General features: G+C 42.8%; 1 protein-coding gene across 1 annotated transcript in view; it reads left to right on the plus strand.

Annotated features, from left to right (window-relative positions):
• Positions 1–19,504, plus strand: part of Dlec1 (deleted in lung and esophageal cancer 1) — a 67,928-nt gene that overhangs the window by 7,710 nt on the left and 40,714 nt on the right. Inside the window, exons 3-10 of the mRNA XM_005383726.2 lie at positions 668–778; positions 2,436–2,635; positions 2,843–3,063; positions 4,241–4,319; positions 13,690–13,777; positions 14,423–14,596; positions 15,370–15,506; positions 16,724–16,816. Of these exons, the coding sequence (XP_005383783.1) occupies positions 668–778; positions 2,436–2,635; positions 2,843–3,063; positions 4,241–4,319; positions 13,690–13,777; positions 14,423–14,596; positions 15,370–15,506; positions 16,724–16,816 (1,103 nt within the window). The remainder of the gene's footprint in view (positions 1–667; positions 779–2,435; positions 2,636–2,842; positions 3,064–4,240; positions 4,320–13,689; positions 13,778–14,422; positions 14,597–15,369; positions 15,507–16,723; positions 16,817–19,504) is intronic.

Consider the following 19,504-nt stretch of genomic DNA (forward strand, 5'->3'; position numbering starts at 1 on the left):
CCAACCATAGCCATTATGAACTTCCTACTCTATTAAAGGAGCTTTTCTCTGTTATGTATCTTTAGGTTGGTGGGTTTGGCTGATCTAGCTGGGTGTGGTTGGCTTCAAGCTGTAGGTCCTGCTGAGCTTGGCTTCTTGCTGTAGGTTGGGCTCAGCTCTGCTCCACATGGATTTATGCTGGTGTCCAAGATGAAGGGGCAAGGAAGCTCTTCTCTGATGATGGCCAAAGTGCAAGAGGGAAAGGTCACTGTGTAAGCACATTTCAAATCCTGCTGACACATCACTGGCCAAAGTCAAGGATGAAGAAGTGTACTTTGTCTCTAGTAGGGGGAACTGCAGTCATAGTTCCAAAGTTGTGTTCTGGGAAGGTGAAGAATTGGGGTCGTTTGTTCCAGCTACCTTATGGCCCTTCATTTTATTTTGTTGTAGGTCTTCCTGTGCATCACAGTATTTTAGCTGGAATAACACCCGCACACAGGCCAGTGGTTAGCCTCTTTTAAGTGGCTGGTAACTACTCTTTAGTTTCTTAAATCTAAGCCCTACTACAGGGTTTTGAGAAAGAATTTCCTTAGATTGTTTGGCTTTGGAGGGTGAAGAAAGTTTAGGTGCAGCTTCTGCCACATCAGTCTAGCTTATAATGCTTGTGTCCTCCTTCCCCTCTGTGTAGTGAAGACTGTCTTCAGGTGGTGTGTAGACAGCGAATTGCTACAGAAGCATCATTTGATCTGCCCTGAAGATTACTACAGTGATACAGTGCCGTTTTGCTCTGCACCCAAAGGTAATGTGTCTGTTTTCTCAGAGCCCAGATGTCATACCAGAGAAATCACATAGTAGCAGGGCCACATCAGTCACCTTTACTACCATTTCCTTGTCCTTAGAATTTTCCCTCCTTCTCTTTAATTTTTATAGTGATGATTGGGAGGGTCACATCTGATGTGCCACTTCCTTGCTAGCTTTCTTCATACGCTCATGATCGAAGTTCCAACTCTTCCAGGTGGAATATGGTGCTCTTGTTAGCTGCCCAACACCCAGAGATCTGTAATAGTTCAGATGTAGTTGAATGAACCAAGAGAGGGAGGGACTGGAAATATAGGAGAGTAAGGGGTGGAGACAGAACATGGGCAGTGGCTTCTCCATACAGGAAAAGAGCAGCTTTCCTTCCTCTGAGAATGGAGGGATGGATGGATTGAGGAGCAGAGAAGTTGTGTATGTGTGTGTGTGTGTGTGTGTGTGCGCGCACACACATGCGTCCACGTGTGGGTGTGTGTATGATTGCGCCAGTTTCCGCTGATCAAGGAGACCAGACCTTCTGAGAGTGAGTAAAGCAGGAAACTGGTGGGCTTAAGCGAGGAGGTAGATTTTGGAACAGTTACTGTGTAGATGGGGAAAAATCACCATGGGTCCTGTTGTAAAGCATCAGGATTCCCTACTGATGCCAGACTCGAAAGACAAGCAGACTCAGTGGGACTGTTTGTTGGTCTCTGGGGCTTTGGAGCTCAGACGGCATGTGGGTGAAAAGAACCCAGATAATTGAGAAAAGTGGGAAGGAAGTGACAGGAGAATCGAGTGTCTTAGGCTGGTGAGCCACTTAGCATTGTACAGTTAGTTGGGCCCTCACGCTGTAATGCAGGTAAACGAGGATGGACCCGACATGTACTGAGGGCTTACCAGACACTGTGCTCAAAAATGTGTGTGTGTTCCAATTTCACTGTATTCTTGATAGCAGTGATTATTCTCAGTTAGCCTTTGGGAGATGATCCTATGGGTGTAAAAAGCTAATATAAATGCTGATTCCTCATGTAAGATTTTCAAAGGATGTTCACATCTGCAGTGTGTGTAATGCATATGTGAAAATGGTCCACTCATGTTGACTATGTTAGAAAATTGAAAGATATTTTAATCCCTCAGTCCTAGGCCTCAAATGCATGGATTAAGTTCTAGTATTAATTTATATGCTGAAGAGCAGTTATATCTTTTCTTTTTTTTTTTTCCTTTTGAGACAACTGTGCAGTTCAGGCTGGCCTTGAGCTCACTTTGTAGCCCAGGTTGGTCTCGAACTTGCAACTGCTTCAGCCTCCCGAGTGCTGGGATTACAGGCATGCACCACCATGCCCAACAAATGGCAGTTATATCTGATGTAAAAAATTGTGACAGTTGTTTATATTATTATTATTATGTCTTTTTTTTTGAGACAGGGTTTCACTATGGAGCTCAGGCTGGCCTTGAACTCATTTTGTAGCCCAGTTGGCCTTGAACTCTTAGTGATCCTCCTGCCTCAGCCTCCTGAGTGCTGCGGTTACAGGCATGTACCACCATGCCTGGCTAATTGTGACAGTTTAGTCTAAAATACCAATTTGACTGCGGCTTTGATGGTTTTATTTGGTTCACTTCCTTACCTTGTTACTGTAACTCAATTTGTTTCCTTGGTGCTACAGGCGACTTCCACCCTGGATGTTCAAAACTGGCATTCAGTTGTGAGAAGCACTCTATCCCAAAGGCAGAGCTGGACAAAAAGCTTGCAGTGCCCTGCAGGGAGAAGGTTCCTGCATCTGAAGATGAGTTGGACTATACTATGGACAGCCTGCCAAGGGACTCAACGCCCGAGGCTAAACAAAGGACCAAAGAAACTGTCAAGGTTGGTTCTGAAGCCTGTGCATAGCACTGTGTGTGAGCACCGGGGATGGGGCGTGGTGTGGAAGGAATTCAAATGACACAAAGAGCTGTAGTGAATACCCAGCAAAATAGAGTTTCCACTGGCTGTCTGCGGGTCATGCAGTTGGCGAAGATGTCAAAAGACACAGTCCCTTGTATGTCATTGATTATGTTTTTGTATGTTTAAAAGAAACCAAGTCCACCAAAGAATAAAAAATGGATGAACCACTTACGAGTGCCACAGAGAGAACTGGAGCGACGTCAGCTTGCTAGAATGGAGAGTCGCAACCACTTCCTAAAAAACCCCCGTTTTTTTCCTCCTAACACTCCACATGGAGGCAGGTCGCTTATTTTTCCTCCAAAGAAGCCAGCGCTGATAGGAGAATGTCCAGGTGCAGAGCTAGAACAGAGGTATGTTTTCCGCTGATTTGTACTCTCAGAAAATCTGACCCTTTATAGTAAACCCCAGAAGGTCTTGAGCCTGCTCTGGCTGTGGAGGCTCCTAGACTTTTTTTCCCTTTTGTAGTTCTGGAGATTTAATCCAGGGCCTTCACACCGAGTTCTATCCCCAGCACCCTTCCTTTTTCATTTTGCTCTCTAAATCACTAAGTTGCCCAAGTTGGGCTTGAACTTGTGATCCTCCTGCCTCATCCTCCTAGAAGGCTGGGATTTCAGGTGTATTCCACCATGTCCACCAAAGTTCCTAGACTTTTGTGTGGTGGTGAGGAGGGAGGGTAGCAGTATCAGATCAGATCTTCAGGTCGCCTACAGATGTGACCTTTAGACATTCCCTAGGGTCCTGGGCTTATGCTTTTCAGATCGTTTGGGGTCAGAAATAGGGGAATAGAAAAATAGGGATTGGTATTAGCCCTTTTTGTGACATCTGAACAGTCTGGGTTAAATGAAGGAATCTTTTATAGGGTACATGGTTATACCAAGTACTCCTTCCATGACATTCATATGTCTGGGGTAACAGCAATGTTTAAAATTTGATTAGTTACAAATAATTATGTCAATTGTGACTTTTTAAAAAGAGAGTGCCTGGGGCTGGGGATTTAGCTCAGCGGCACAGCGCCTGCCTGGCAAGTGCAAGGTCTTGAGTTCAATTCCTGGTACTGGAAAAAAACCAAAGAAATAAAAAAATAAAAAGAGAGTGCCTTTGGCTATATTTCACTAATTGTCCTGACTAAAGAGAATGACTTGTTTCATGGGCTTGTAATTTTAATGGACTATTAATGCTTCTTTATTACACATTTGATATCTTTTTGTAAAGAAAGGACTTAATATTTGAAAATAAAAACCATATTAAAGCCCACCTAACATATTTATGTTTAAGCTTCCAGAATTTTTCCTATGTGTATTGGAAATTTTATATTTAGCTACATATAATTCCACAAAGATTGGATCATGACTTAAGGTTGTTTTGTAATCTGCTTAAACAAAAGCAGTGAAAAAGCTCCAAAGAATGCCATATTGTGGATATCTCTGATGGCTTGCGTGTATTTATTTTTGCTTTATTCAATCACTGCGTGGTATTTGTTGTGTAGCTGAAACTCACAGTCTTTTTCTCCCCTCTTCCCTCCCACAGTTGTGCCAATACTCCAGTGTTCCTAGCTAAGCCATCGATTGTGTTTTTCACAAATTATGAAATTGGACCAGTTTATGAGGTAGAAATTTTAATTCATTAAAGACCTTACCCCATTTCCTTTCTTATTTAAAAAAATCTTTATAATTTTGAGCCATATACAAAATTAAGGAAAAGATGGTAATAAACCCTCATAGACTCATTACCCAGCCTCAGCAGTATTGTACATTTTACAAATCTGGTTTCACTTGTTACAATTTCCATAGCTTCTTCCCGTGTGTGGCCCTGTGCCCATTTATGTGTGTTCTAGGGGAACATCTACAGAACACGCCATTCTTCAGTTATTACTTATGTAAACATCTCTAATAGTTAAGGACTTTTAGAAAACAACCTTAATACTATACTCACACTCAGGGATATGAACAGGGATTCATTAATGCCAACTAATATGTAACCCTATTGATCTTCCTCCATTTGATTAAGAAGTCAGTTGATTTGAATACTAAACATTGCGTTTGACTAAGAATAACTCTATTCTCCCTTAGTTGAGAACAGTTCTTCCCCCACACTCTGCTATTTATTTATTTATTTATTTATTTATTTATTTTTTTGGTTTTTCTCCGGTACCGGGAACCGAACTCACGACCTTGCGCTTGCGAGGCAGGCGCTTTTTGCCGCTGAGCTAAATCCCCAGCCCCTTCTGCTATTTAAAAATGCTATTTATTTGTTGAAGAAACTGTAATTTCTTGCTCCCTGGATTTGGCTAATTGCCTTATTATGGTGACATTAAACATGTTCTTTTATTCTCCATGTCACCCATAAACTGGTAATTAGATGGAGAGGTTTGGTTAGATTCAGATGCAATTCTTTTTCTCCTTCTTTCCTCTCCCCTTCTTTTCTTCTTCCCTCCCTCTTTCCCTCCTCCCCTGTTTTTTTCTCTCTCTTTTCCTTTCTTCTTCCCTTGTTCTCTTTTCTTTGGGATGGCGGGTCTCATTGTGTTGCCAGGCTGCACTTAGCTTCTGCACTCAAGCAATCCTCCTGCCTCGTCTCTCGAGTACTGGGACCACAGCTGTGCGCCACTGCACTGGACTTCACGTTTTTCTCTTTTTGTCAGAAGTACTTCTTGGTGGTGCTGATTATTTGTTACTGTACTGTGTGAGGAACAAGCATATCTAGGCTTTCTAGTACCTATGATGAATGGCTGAAGGTGTTGTTAGCCTGACTTACTCTTTATAAAATTCTTATCAACATTTCATTTAAAGGGTAGCAGCCTTAGATGATTGTTGCTTGCAACCATTTTTTAAAAATTAGAGGTCACAAAATGGTATTTCTAGTGTTGTTATTCATCTATATTTGTTAGCTGCAATTTTCTATTTAAAAACCTTTCCCTCAAATGTCTCTTCTTATCTCCTTTTCCCTATACTCTTTTACATAGTAGTGTAGCATTTTGAGTCTTCCTTTCCCCCCCTTTGGAGCCATAATCATACACTAATATCTCCTCTCACTACTCTCTTCTGCCTCTTAACAGTATATGCAGGGTTTTCTCTAAGGGAGATTTCCTTATACCTTTCCCCAGCTTTTTTCTTAATGCTGGCTTCCTACCATCCTGGGGAATCAGGTGCAGATCAAGGTTAGCAGCTGCCAGCTCCACTCACCAGCTGCAATGGCAAATGGACCTAATAACAACATCGCCCTCACGCACATATGGATTGTGCTTCACAGTAAAGAATGTATGCATATCCATACTATATAGAAACTTCTTGATCACTCATAGCAAAAGCAGATATGTATGCCAGTTCTATATCCTGAACGTTAAAGAAAACACTTTGTTCATTCTTTGAACTTAACAGTATCTTGTGGTGCCAGAATGCAAGAAGTGCTAAAAAAAGAGATGGGTGGTTGGGAGGCATCACAGGACAGAGTTCCAAGTGTTGAAAGAGGGAACAACTCAATCGACAAATTAAATAATGATGGCATTAGATTATAACCCAAAGAAATATCCGTGAGTGCTTAGTGATGTAAGTAAATGCAAGAGTCAGCAAGTAAGTGAGGGTGAAGGGACTGTCACTGTTTCAGAATTCTGACTAATACAGAAAACAGAAATGTAAGTCATTATTGAATATCACAGCAGTAATTTCTTCAGGCAACAATGTTCCAATGGATGCTAAAATTAAGGGTATAAATTTCAGCAGAAACAGATAATTGCGTAATCTACCCCCCAAATTTAGTAATTATGAAAAGAAAAATAATAACTGTACAACAGAGAACCCTGGCAGACGCCACTTTAAACAAGCAATTAAAGTTAACATCACAACTAAGAAGACACATCAACCCTTCCTACCCCTACTATGACACAGTGAGAAGAGGATAGCACCACTATGGTGCTTTTGCCAAGAATGTATAACTTCAATGTAACCCTCAGAATTGAAGGACATATTACAAAATAACTGTTCAGCAGTCTTTGAAGGTTGGAAGGTCATTGACAACAAGGAAAAGCTGAGGGAAGAATTGTCACAGGTTGGAGGAGACTAAGAAGGACAGGATTTAACAATAAGGGCTTTAGTGTCCAATGTGGTCTCATTTTTGGATGCCACTTTAACATGGGTTGTATAGCAACATTTAAACCCTTAAATGTCACACAGTAGAGGAGGGCAAAATATATAAGGGCAATTATAAATATTAAAAGAGACATTTGAATCCTATTTCGTACATAATTTTTTTGGTTAGTATAGATCTAATCAAGAGACTACATCTTAAGGATCTGTTCAGTTTTGGTTAACTACTTGTTTCTTTCCTCCTTAAATAATTGGTTGTTTCATCCTTTTTTTTGGTTTTGTTTTTTTTCTGGTACTGGGAATCAAACTCTCAACCTTGTGCTTGCCAGGCAGGCGCTGTGCCGCTGAGCTAAATCCTCAGCCCGCTGTTTCATCCTTTTCAAAGTAAGGGTTTTGGTACTATAAAGTGTGTAGACTTCATTTTGTTGGTCAGTATTCAAGGACACGTGCAGTGTTTAGAACCACTCTGGATAAGGAAATAGGTCATCTACCCTAAACTAAGGCATTTCATTTGCTGCCAGTGTTCATTCTGATTCTGCAAGCATCCCAGACTTGCCCAGTAGGAGCCTCAGGAGTTGTCCCTGTGTTCTGTGATACAACCTAGCATTGTTTCAGGGCTTACTCAACCTCTGGCATTATGAGATGTTCCAGGCTTACCCTACATACTTTTTTTCCTTTCAGTTTTTGACTCAGTTTTCTAGAAGCTCTGGTTTCTTTTAATAGAGAATAGTTTTGAAATCAAGAGCTAAGCACTTGGTCTGCTCACTGGGATATAATTGCTTCCAGAGGTTTTCAACAAACAGGTGGGGAGGAATGTCATTTTCACAGATTTGACTATACACGTGTGTGTGTGTGTGTGTGTGTATACATACATGCACACATATGTATAAATAGACCTATGTAGATAAACTTATGAATTCCTATGATAACTCTAATTACAACTGTAATTCTACAGACCTTCCTCCATTCCATGCTTATACCTCCCTTCTTCCACAGTCATCAGAAGAATGTTGGAATAAAATTCTTTTTTTTTTTTTTTTGGTTTTTCTCCGGTACCGGGAACCGAACTCACGACCTTGCGCTTGCCAGGCAGGCACTTTTGCCGCTGAGCTAAATCCCCAGCCCCTGGAATAAAATTCTTTTCTAGAAATCTTCTGTTTCTGGGCATTTTGGCACACAACAGGGAGAGCTCTCCAGGGTGACTGGATGTCCAGTTGCAGGATACTAAGCACTTATGCACCGGGAGGCATATATTCCTGATGTCTTATGTTCTGATACTTAAGAACATTATTTGTGATTAAGAATACTTGATTGAAAAAAACAAACAAACAAATACTTGAAATGATCCTTTATCACATGGTTTTAAGAGCAATTTTCATTAGTGTCTCTTTTAATATATTCAGTGCTCTGGTTTCTGTAGCCATGAGATAAGCTGATCCAAGCCTTAGTAGTGGGTGACAAATAGCCTCTGCTTGCTGAGCAGATAGGACACCACAGGGGTCTCTGCTGTATAGTACCTGGAGCCTCAGACAGAAGATGGGGCGAGTGTGGGGTGAGGTGGAGGTGGAGGTGGGGTGGGAGTATCTGAAGTCTCATTCATTCCCCCGTCTTGAGGTTGTTGCCAGCTCTCAGCTCAGACCTCAGCTTCCCTGCGAGCCTCTCCCTAAGGCTTTTCCACATTGGTCAGCTTGGGCTTCTCCTGAATACAGTCACTGGTTTCCCCAGCCCAAGCCTCTCCAAAAGGGAAGGCAGAATATAAGGACACACACACCCCTTATCGACTGGGCGTGACAAGGCTCTAGAAGAGCATGTTTGAACAGACATATTACTGTGGCTATTTTTGGGAAATACAATCTGCCATAGTCTATTATATAGATTTAATTATATCTAGTGAGACCTCCTGGAAATGTACCTTTTGTCTTTTGGGCTGTGCACATAGCAGTTATTAACCAGCTACACTATAAAGTTTAAGCAACCAGTCAAGATTAGAAGATGTCAAATTTTCAGTCTTTAAAAATTTATGTCCCGTACATGCTTTCTAGGAAGCTCCCAGGGAACACTCTCCCTGAGTGGACATGAGTAAACCAGGAAAGAAGAGGACGTGAAGTATGGGAATAAGAGATCCAGTGCAGGCAGTGGTGAAGGAACGACAGGGTTAATACTTGTTAAAGTATTTTGCAGTTACTGTTGCTGGGAAACCAGTTTCTCTGAAGCTTTGCTACCATTTTATCATGCTTACAGATTCTTTGTGTCAGAAATTCAGATAGAGCACAACGGGAGTGACGTGTTCCACAGTGTTTGAGATATAGCTGGAAGGAGTCAGCGCTTTCCAGGGTGACTTGAAAGTTTGGGAGCTGGAACGGTCTGAAGCACTTTCCCTCACAGGGGAGCTGGTGCAGAGGTGGTCTGCCAGAGCACCTAAATAGAGCCTCTCTAAGTGGTCTGGGCTTCCATACAGTGTGGTGGCCTCAGGGTTATCAGACTTCTTCCATGGCAACTCAAAGTAAGAATTCTAGCGAGCATGATGCATCACTTTTTATGACCTAACCTTGGGAGCTACATAACACTGCTTGCTGTGGGTTTTAAGCAAGTCACTAAATTTGGCCCACATTCAAGGGACGGATACCTAAATAGCATCTACCTTTGACATATGCGAGAAGTGCCAAAGAATGTGTGGATGTGTCTTAGAACTGCCAAGTGCTTTATCTTACTTGATAGTTTATTAGCTGGTGTGGTGGGCAACTAGCCAAGATTATAAAATGTTCACAAGGCTCTAGGAGAGGTTAATTTATACAGGTGGCCTTGATAAGATTCCCTGATACATCTGGACATCTGGGGAAGAGATTTGTAGAGTAGTGGAGGACTGAATTATTGATAAGTACACAGCAAGGATAATAATTAGTTGATTATTAGCCTCAGGAAAGTAAAAAGTTGTACAAGGGAGGGGAAGGAATTGCTGTATGTCTTCTGGTCAACTGACACGGTAACTGTAGTGTAAATGTTAATTCTTGATCTAGCCAGGAATACGACAGACAGGAAGGGTCTGTTATCCAATTAGGCTGAATCGGATATGGGTGAGGGAAGAGAGTGTCCATATTATCTGTCCATAATTAGTGTTAAAAGTAAAGTAGTGTGCTATTTGGAGACATAGAAGTAAATACCAAAACAAGAGAGAAAAAGTATCCTTGGAGAGTGGGAGGTGGCAGGGTGGAGTCCAGGGGAAAGGGAAGGATTTCTATTTTCAAAACCTTGTACAACTCTCTGCCTTTTTAAACTAAAAGGCTGTTCAGCTATGATGAAAATAACTTGCAAAGAACTTTCCACAAAAACCAAAACCTAAAACAGGCATAGAATAATTTTACAAACATATAGTATCAAACATTCAAGCTAATCTGTATTTTATATACATTGTTTCATAGACTGGAAAAAGAGGGAGCCATCCTCATTATTCTCCTAATATTACCCTCACTAAATCAAAAGCCATGAGTCATTCTTACTTAAGAACATAGGTACACAAATAGTAGGTAAAAAACAGGAAACCAAATCAAACAGGAATTAAAAAAATACACATACAGCCCCGTGAGTAACTGAGGAATGCTAGGAATGTCTTCACTGGGCAAGGGGAGGGATGGGGGTTAAAGTGAGGTTGAGATGGCAGCCCTAGCTGCCCTAGCCTGTGATTTTCCCTTCCAAGGCTTCTGGGGTTGTTAAGGAAAGCCAGTCAGTCTCCCCTACATTCCTAATTACCACTGCCTCAGACCTTGAAGCCACCCAAGTTACCATACATTCTGCCTAGATGTCTGCCTGACCACTGGTGGAAGCGTTAATAATTGTGATGCCTCCACACCAGGGTCCTCATACCCTACTTCCTGCCTGCTGTTCTTCATTTCCACCACACTGGTGAGTAAGTGAACGCTAGAATCTCATCCTAAGAGTCTTCTGGCTGAGGATCGTCTGGTACTGACTACCATAGTCCAGGTTCCCCATAAAGCAGAGCCTGAAATAGCAAGATTATTTACTATCCTTTACCGTTCAAGTGACGCAGGAGAGAAAAGAGATGGAAGAGAAAGAGCTTTATGAGAAGGTGTTATTGAGCTGCCCACCATTAAGTGCAATTGACTGTTTCGTCTTGTGGGACGGCCCCTAATAAGCTTATACACCCCTGGTTCTTGCCTTTCATTAGCTAAAAGTTTTCCTTGTGTGGCTGGAAGCCAGGCTTGCCTCAGCTGAAGTGAGGAGCAGCTGCTTTTTGAACATATCACAATATAATGACAGCAGTGACTATAACTAGCTCTAGTGAGGGATCAGTATGTACTCTTCTAGGGCTAGTCCATGCATGTGTGTAGACCTGAAGATAGAAAACTGAGTTTCATCTTCTGCCATCTAGAAAATACTCCCTACTCCCCACCACAGAGTTGCCAGAAAGATCTCAAGGTAAAAGAACAGCACTGTTAGAAAAAAATCCAACATATAGGAAGTATGGAAAGACTTTTTGTAAGACTGAAGCACAAACCATAAATGGTTGACACATTTTATATGAAAATTGCAGAAATGACCTGAGCACATATGAGACCCTGGGTTGAGCACCAATGAAATCAAATAAATATTTTTAGAAACTACATCAAAAGATAATACAATTTTATAAACTTGGAGGTGTTTATAATGCCTACCTTATAAAGAGTTAATATCAGCCAGGTCTATCCTTTACCGTTGGCATATGCCTGTAATTCCAGCACTCAGGAACCTGAGGCAGGAGGATTGCCATGAGTTCAAGGCCAGCCTGAACTACATAGTGCGACCTTGTCTCAAAAAAAATTAATATCCAGCATATATAAAGAACTCTTATAAACCAATAAGAAGACAGACTATACAACAGCAAATTGTAAGAGGATGTGAACAGACAACTTATAGAAGAGAAAACCCAAAGAGCAAATAAACATATGAAAAGATGCACACCATCATTAATAATAGAGAAGTGAAAATTAAAATGATGAAATAGTACTCTCTCAATTTTGACCCTGTTCAAAGATGGCTTGGTACAAAAGGTTGTGATGGAAAAAACAAATTTAAGGGTTTGAGGGTCTAGCTCAGTGTTACAGAACTTGTTTAGCATGCAAAGGTCCCAAGATTCCATCTCTAGTACTGCAATAAAAGGTTTTTAAAAAGGGACTTAAATGCTTATTTAGGAGTATATATCTAAGAAAAGTGTGAAGGCATATTTCAAGTTTGTATAGACATTATCTAATGAGTGGCTGGTGGAGGGCTTCAAATGCATATCTAATGTTTTATTTCTTAAACCAGGTGATGGAAACATGGCTTTTATTCTGTTATAATTTGTACCCATTTCTGGTATGTTTCACAAAATAGAAGCAATAGATGTGTATCTACTTTGAGTTCCTCTCCTTTGCTGCGAACTTCTCTTCTTTGCTAGTGGGTGGTGTTGTGGAGTTAATTCCAGGCCTTGCCTTTAGAGGGATTTTCTGCCTGGAGCAGGGAGAAGAGAAGATGGGGTTTAATCCGAGCTGGGTAGTTGAGTCATAGAGAGAGCCCCAGTTATAATACAGTGTCTGGGCCTATGGAAAGAAGGCCAAAAGTGATATGCGGAGAAGAGGACAGTAAGTGAGGTGAAGTTGGCAGAACTCTGGAGCCAGATGTCCTGGGCTCAAATCTCAGCTCAGCAGCTGAGGATCTTTCTTGGTCTTCAGGCTCTTCAGCTGTTAAGTAGAAGCAGTTCCCTCTTTCTCAGTTTTGAGAGCCACTGGGGCACAGAGGCGGAGCTACATAGATTGTGTGGTGAGCCCTCTGTTATTTGCAAGTTCCACATCTATGGCTTCAACCAACAGTAAACTGAAAATATTTACAAAATCCAAAAAATTCCAACAAACAAAACTTGAGTTTGCTGTTGAGGCGCTATGTTGAATCCTCCTGGAGGAAGGACGTGTCGGTGTGCCCTGCCACAAGAAACCACCATTTCACTTGAATATGTTTCATCTGGAGTCTGGTTGATGTCCTGGTTAGGCTCACAATGTTTATCTGTACTGAACACGTATGGATTTTCCCTTGTCATTATTGCTTAAACAATATAGTAGATTATTTCTATTCTATTAGCTGTTATAAGCAATCTAGATTGTTTAAAGTAAGGGAGGATGTACATAGGTTATATGGTAGAACTGCATTGTTTTTTTTAAAAAATTTTTTGTCTTTTTGAGACAGGGTCTCACTATGCAGTTCAGGCTGGCCTTGAGCTCACTTTGTAGCTCAAGCTGGCCTTGAACTCGCAACGATCCTCCTGCCTCAGCCTCCTGAGTGCTGGGATTACAGGCATGCGCCACTACACCCCGCTGTTCTGTTTTTTGTAAGAGACTTGAGCATTTGTGGATTTAGGGAATCTTCTGGGGTCCTGGAACCAATCCGCCCTGGATACTGAGGGACTGTAGTTGTTATTCTAAGCAATAGAACAAAGAATAGGTCAGATCTACTCCTACCATTATTTTTACTTTGTATTTTAGCTTATACTATGGAAACATCTCCAAACAAACAAAAATGTAGAATAGCATAATGAATCTCCATGTTCCCGTCATTAATTACACAGCTTTAATGCTTACCATGAGGGGCAAAGCATATTTCATTTATGCCTCTTCCCTCTTTCCATATTACTTAAAGTAAATGTCAGACATCATAGCACTGTGTCCTTGCTTTTTTGAGGTGCGGGGAGGTTCTCACTATGCAGTTCAGGCTGGCCTTGAACTCACTTTGTAGACCAGGCTGACCTTGAACTTGTGGCAATCCTCCTACCTCAGCCTCCTGAGTGCTGGGATTACAGGCATGTGCCACCATGCTCAGTAGCACTGTGTCCTTAAATGTCACTAAGAGAGATCACCTTTCCCTTTTGGACAGATGGTGATCACGCTACAGAATACTGCTGCATCCAGCCGCTACCTGCGAGTCCTCCCGCCTTCCACTCCATACTTTGCTCTGGGGTTGGGTGAGTTCAGCGAGGTATCTTTTTAGCCTCAAGACTATGTGGTGGATTAGCTGCAGTTACTGACCCCTGCAGCCCTGTTGACTGCCCTTGTCTTGAGCTCATCCTCTTCTCCCTCACCAGTTGCTGGGGACCTGCCCTCCTCCCAGTGAAGACCTACCATCTTGACAGCTCCTCTTCCTGATCCCCGCTCCAGGCACTGGTTCTGCCATTTCCCCCTTCGTGCTATCACTGCCCGTGGTCAGGTCCTCCCCAGTGCTCACTTCACCGTGCCAGTCTCCAGCCAGCCTTCCAGCTTCCATGCCAGTGTTTGTCTCAAGAGCAACTCCAGCCCTGTCTCTCTGCTCAGAAATCTCAAAATACTCTGCTGCCCATGAGATAAATTCTAAGCCACAGGGCCAGGCATGGCTCTACTTAACCATTGCAGATGGACCATCTCACTCCCCTTTGGGCCCTGGTGTTCTTCCTGGAGTCCCTGCCCTGTAAGTCTGCCCCCAGCACACCTGGTGGTTCTGTTATTTGCCTGACCTTGGCGCAAAGGCATTGACTCACACAGCCAGCTCCCGCTGTGCTTGCCCTGTGAGGCAGCTGAGCCCAACCCCGTGAGTACTGTTCCCCATTCTCATCGGTTGCTTTTGTCACTCACAGGGATGTTCCCAGGCAAAGGTGGAATGGTGGCTCCTGGAATGACCTGCCAGTACACTGTCCAGTTTATTCCTGATTGTCTTGGGGATTTTGATGATTTCATTTTAGTTGAGACCCAGTCAGCTCACAAGCTACTGATCCCCCTGCAGGCCCGGAGACCACCCCCTGTGCTGACCTGTGAGTTTGCATTACACCTTACTCAGGGATCAAGTCAGAGTTGGAGAGTCTCCATAAGGACAGTCTGCCTCTCAGGGCTTTTCGGTAGCAGCATAGAGCTTGGTCCTCTTGCGCAGGGACTTCAAGGTGCTAAGGAGCAACCTGCTAGCTGCTTCTGCACCCTGTCCCAGTGTCAGGTCCCAATCTTCTGGTTTGCATTTGGTTTTCCCAGTGGAGGCTGATGCAGCAGGGGAGGAGGCTGCAGCCCAGCTAACTCCAGCGCAAGTATTGCTGGTTTGCGAACACCTCTGAGTGGCCTGTGCTATGAGGAGGCAAGGATGCCGAGCTGGGGCACTCTGAGGAGTCCGTGGTAGATGCTGCCTCCGTGGCTGGCGGTGGGGTGGGGGGGTCCTGGGAAAAGGTGCTTCAGCTAAGCCTCAGTGATGAGCCCCTTCAGCTGGGCACAGTGGAAGTTGGACTCTGATCCTTCTTAGTTCTGCCACAACCCCTGGGTCATGCTGGTCTTGGCTGAGTTCACAGTGGCTACTGCCTCTCACTGCTTTATCCAGGAGTGGATGGAGTCGCATGTGGCCCAGCAACAGCCAGGGCAGAGCCCAGGTGTACGGGGCTCAGGCCACGTCCCCATTCATTCTTTCTGCTCTCGGTGCTCAGCAGGGGCCCTTACCTCATGCCACAGCTGCTCTGAGCCCTGGCTGAAGTTCAGGGGAACAGGGACAACTGGGTCCAACCTGAGTGACATGTTGTCTTCTTCCACATCTTTTCTGTGGCTGCAGTGTCACCACTACTGGACTGTGGTTACTGCCTCATTGGAGGAATAAAGATGATCAAGTTCATGTGCAGAAATGTAGGCTTCAGCGCTGGCAAATTCCATATTATGCCCAAAGAGATCTGGCCGCCAATAAGTTTCACGGTGAGTGATCATTTGTTGCTACCTGAAAAAAAAGTAAGTCCATCAAAGGAAATAACACCCTGGAGTGAGATGCTAGATAGTGCCAGGACTGGAAACACTGGACAAGAGAATGTTGTTAATCTGTGTCCAACTGCCAGGTCCCGGTGAGGATGAATATATATGGAGTCCAGGACGATAACTCTGGTGCTTGCCACTAACACTGGCTTGATCCTAGGCAGGTGTCTAACCTCTGTTACCCTTCAAGGCCTGGCTCAAGTGTGACTTCACTCACTCGTGTACTCCCTCATTATCATAACAAATGTCTGATTATATCAGAGGCCACAGATTGGCAGCTCTTTGGCTGAATTTTGTTGGTATTTATTTGGCACAGTGCTTAAAAAACATGTTTGAGCCAAGCCTTAAAGTGGGGAGGTTTCACGTATACACCTGCAATTCCAGTCTCTGGAAAACTGGAAGCTGTGCAAGCCTGGGCCAGGACTCACTATGACCCTGTTAGCTGGAGCTGGTGGTAGGGCCTGTGTGCTTGGTCCTCTTGCCTGGGCTCTACCACTGCCAGGCAGCCCCAGTCTGACACCAGAATATTCTGATCATCAGAATATACGGTTATTTATCTTATAGTAGGGAAAATCCTCTGAATCCTTATGTCCAGAGCTTGTAATAGAGTCACAGGACCACGCGATCTAAGAAACGCATTTCACTCGTTTCTGTTACCTGCCAGGGTCCTGTAGGCCTAGGTTCGTGTTCTCTTTGTAGGGACTGGGGTTGCAGCTCTGCTAACAAGATGACAGCTGCCCTCATGATTCAAGAACTCATTATAGCCAAGGGTGCACCGGTAATGGAGGCAGACATATACACTAGCACCACTGACCCAGGGTGCTGAGGAGGAAAAGGAAGTTGTGCTTTGGGAGAACCTTCTTATTTTTTGCTTTCATCCCAAACACTTGGCAATGGCATCCTTTGCACCTCCTGCTAGGAGTTAGCTCTTTACAGGTTCTCTGTGACTTAGTTGTCCTTAACCTTCATGACTCCTCTGGTGTTTGGTAAAGGTCAGTAAATGTGTGCTGATGAGTGAGCTATAATTTCTTCATTGACTTGGAACTGGATGATCCTTAAGAGCCTTCAAATACCAAAATAAATATTAGGAGAAGATTTTAATTTGAGCCCTGGGTCTTATAATTTCTTGCACACCATTATGTAATGTTCTGCTTTTCTTTAAGGCTGTTTCAAGCACTGGTTTTGTTGGACGACCTCCTTTTGGAGTCAGGCCTTCCATGTTTGAGCTGGCCCCGGGGCTTTCCATGTTACTGGAGGTAGGTGACCAGACATTGGCATATATTCCTTCCTTTTTATGACTGCTCATGTCTCTGCCCTCAACTACTACGTGAAAACATTTGCTTCTGTGTTTTCATAACCGAGCATCTACTCCTATCCCAGGTCCCAGCTTTAGTGGACTCTAGATAGGTGCGTATTCTTGCGTTCTACAGGGTGATCTCATTTCATTACCTTCTGATTTCTCTCACAAAGCAAATGCAGACAAACCTAGCATTTCCATCATGAGGTCTAAATGTTGCTTGTCCATATTATTATGGGAGTGACCTAAGGAAACAAAGAAGGTAGCAACAAAACTCTTTGGGAAGCAGTGAGAGAATTGGGCAGGTTTCCCTCTTTCCATTTGTTATATATTTTTTGGCTTGTGTTTTAAAATTTATTCATATTTCCAAATAATAAATAAATTCAAATGGTTACAAATCAAAAAGATGGAAATAGGTAAGCAGAGAAGTGCTTCCTTTCCTTTCTATTCCCCACCCCCATGCCAGTGGCCACCCACACCCTGACCAGTTTTCTGTGGGCCCTTCCAGGGATATTTTAGGTAAAATAAGTGACTGCACATGGGTTTTTCTTTCACATACTCTGTTCTGCACTATATATTTGCTGTTTAACATTGTCTTAGAGATCATTCTCATGTTTTTTACAACTGCAGAGTATTCTACCACGAGTGAACCATAATTTAGCTTTTTAGTCCCCTACTGATAGGCATGAAGATGTTACAGCTTGTATCTAGATGTCCCCTCAAAGCCTCATGAGTTCATAGGTGGGGTTTTTGGGAGAAGGCTGCATCATGAGTGTGTGATACTGTGATTAAGGATGTGTGATAACTAAATTGGTTTAGCATAGTTCTGGGTGTTGATAATGGAAGGTCCACCTTGGATGTGGATGACACCAACAGGCTGTTGTGGTTTGTGTCTAGATGTCCCCTCAAAGCCTCATGCAGTCATGGGGCAGGCTTCTAGAGTTTGTGATTCATTCACAGTCCAGTACTGGGATTATGGGTGTGAGTGCTACACCCACCCTGGGCTGGGCAGCCTGCATACAATATGAGGGAAGGAAAGAGGCTTGTTCTCTGCTGCTTCTCCTTTTTTGCTTTTGTTACTTTCGTGGTTTTCTGCCCCCATGAACCATTGCCCTCTGCCGTGTGCCACTCTGCCTTGGAGCCAGCCAAGTATGGACTGAAACCTCCACAAACTGTGAACTAAATAAACCTTTCCTTCCTTAATTCTGGGCATTAGGTATTTTGTCTCAGCAATGAGAGAAGAGTAACCATAGGCTTATAAGTTGGATGAAATATAAAGGGACAAGAAGAAGTCAGGCTCACTGTGTGCTGCTTGCTGCCTTTCTGCATGCCATGCTATGAACTATTTCTCCTCTGCTATAGCTCCCAGCCTTGGGGCCAGCTGCCTATGGACTGAAACCTCTACAGAATGTGAGCTAAAATAAACCTTTCCTCCTTGAACTTGTGGGTGTCGGATATTTTGATTCAGCAACAAGGAAGTAACCGACAAGATTTTTTTCCCCTAATCTTGAGATATTTCAGCAAATAACTTATACATACATCACTCTATCCAAGTATGAGTCTAGCTGTAGTATTGTCTCTGAAGTGGACTTGTAGATTTTGGAGTCCATGCTTTCATAGTGGTGAAACAAGTTGCTAAAATCCTCACCATGTGCACTGTACCAGATCATACCTCTAACAATATATATTCATGCCTGTTTTCTTACACCCTTGCCGTACAATGTGTTATCAAAACTAACAGCATTATTATCATGGATGGTTTTAAGCATACACAAAAGCAAAGAGAATAGTTTAATGACCTCTCTTGTACTTCTCAGCTTTATCAACGAGCAGCTCTTGGGCAATTATATTACATGTACACTCTTCATATCCTTCAGCCAACTTCCACTCTGCCTCTCTAGATTATTTTGCAGAAAATCAAGATGTAACATCAATGCATTTATCAGAACGAAATTAGACTGTTGAATTAGACTGTTGTCTCATACCATATTCAAAATTCAATTCAAAATGGATTAAAAGGTTATATATAAGGCTTGAAACTATAAAACTACTAGAGGAAAACAGGGAAAGCTCTAGCAAACAAAAACAATGGTAGCAAAAGTGAAATGGAATTACTAAAAAGCTTCTACACAGCAAAGGAAACAATCAACAGAGTAAAGAGATGAGCTGTGGAATGTAGAAAATATTTGTAAAACCTACAGCTGGTAAGGAGTTAATATCCAAAGTACGTAAAAAATGTAGACAATACAATTGCAAGAAAACAATCTGGCTTTAAAAAGGGCAAAGGATCTACATAGACATCTCTTTAAAAAAGACAACAAATGACCAACAAGCATTTGAAAAAATGTTCCATGTCACTCCTCAGGGGCATGCAAATTAAAACCACAGTGAGATATGTCATGTCTGTTAGGATAGCTGTTATCCAAAAGATGACAGATAACAAGCATTGATGAAGATGTGGAGAAAAGGGAACACTTGTACACTGTTGGTGGGAATGTAAAGTAGTGCCGCGATTACAGAAAATAGTGTGGAGGTGTCTCAAAAAAAATTAAAACTAGGGGCTGGGGATTTAGCTCAGCGGCAAAGCGCCTGCCTGGCAAGCGCAAGGTCGTGAGTTCGGTTCCCGGTACCGGAGAAAAACCAAAAA

The sequence above is a fragment of the Chinchilla lanigera genome, unplaced genomic scaffold (genome assembly GCF_000276665.1).
Source record: "Chinchilla lanigera isolate Chin_1 unplaced genomic scaffold, ChiLan1.0 scaffold00020, whole genome shotgun sequence".
In the NCBI taxonomy this organism is placed as follows: Eukaryota; Metazoa; Chordata; class Mammalia; order Rodentia; family Chinchillidae; genus Chinchilla; species Chinchilla lanigera.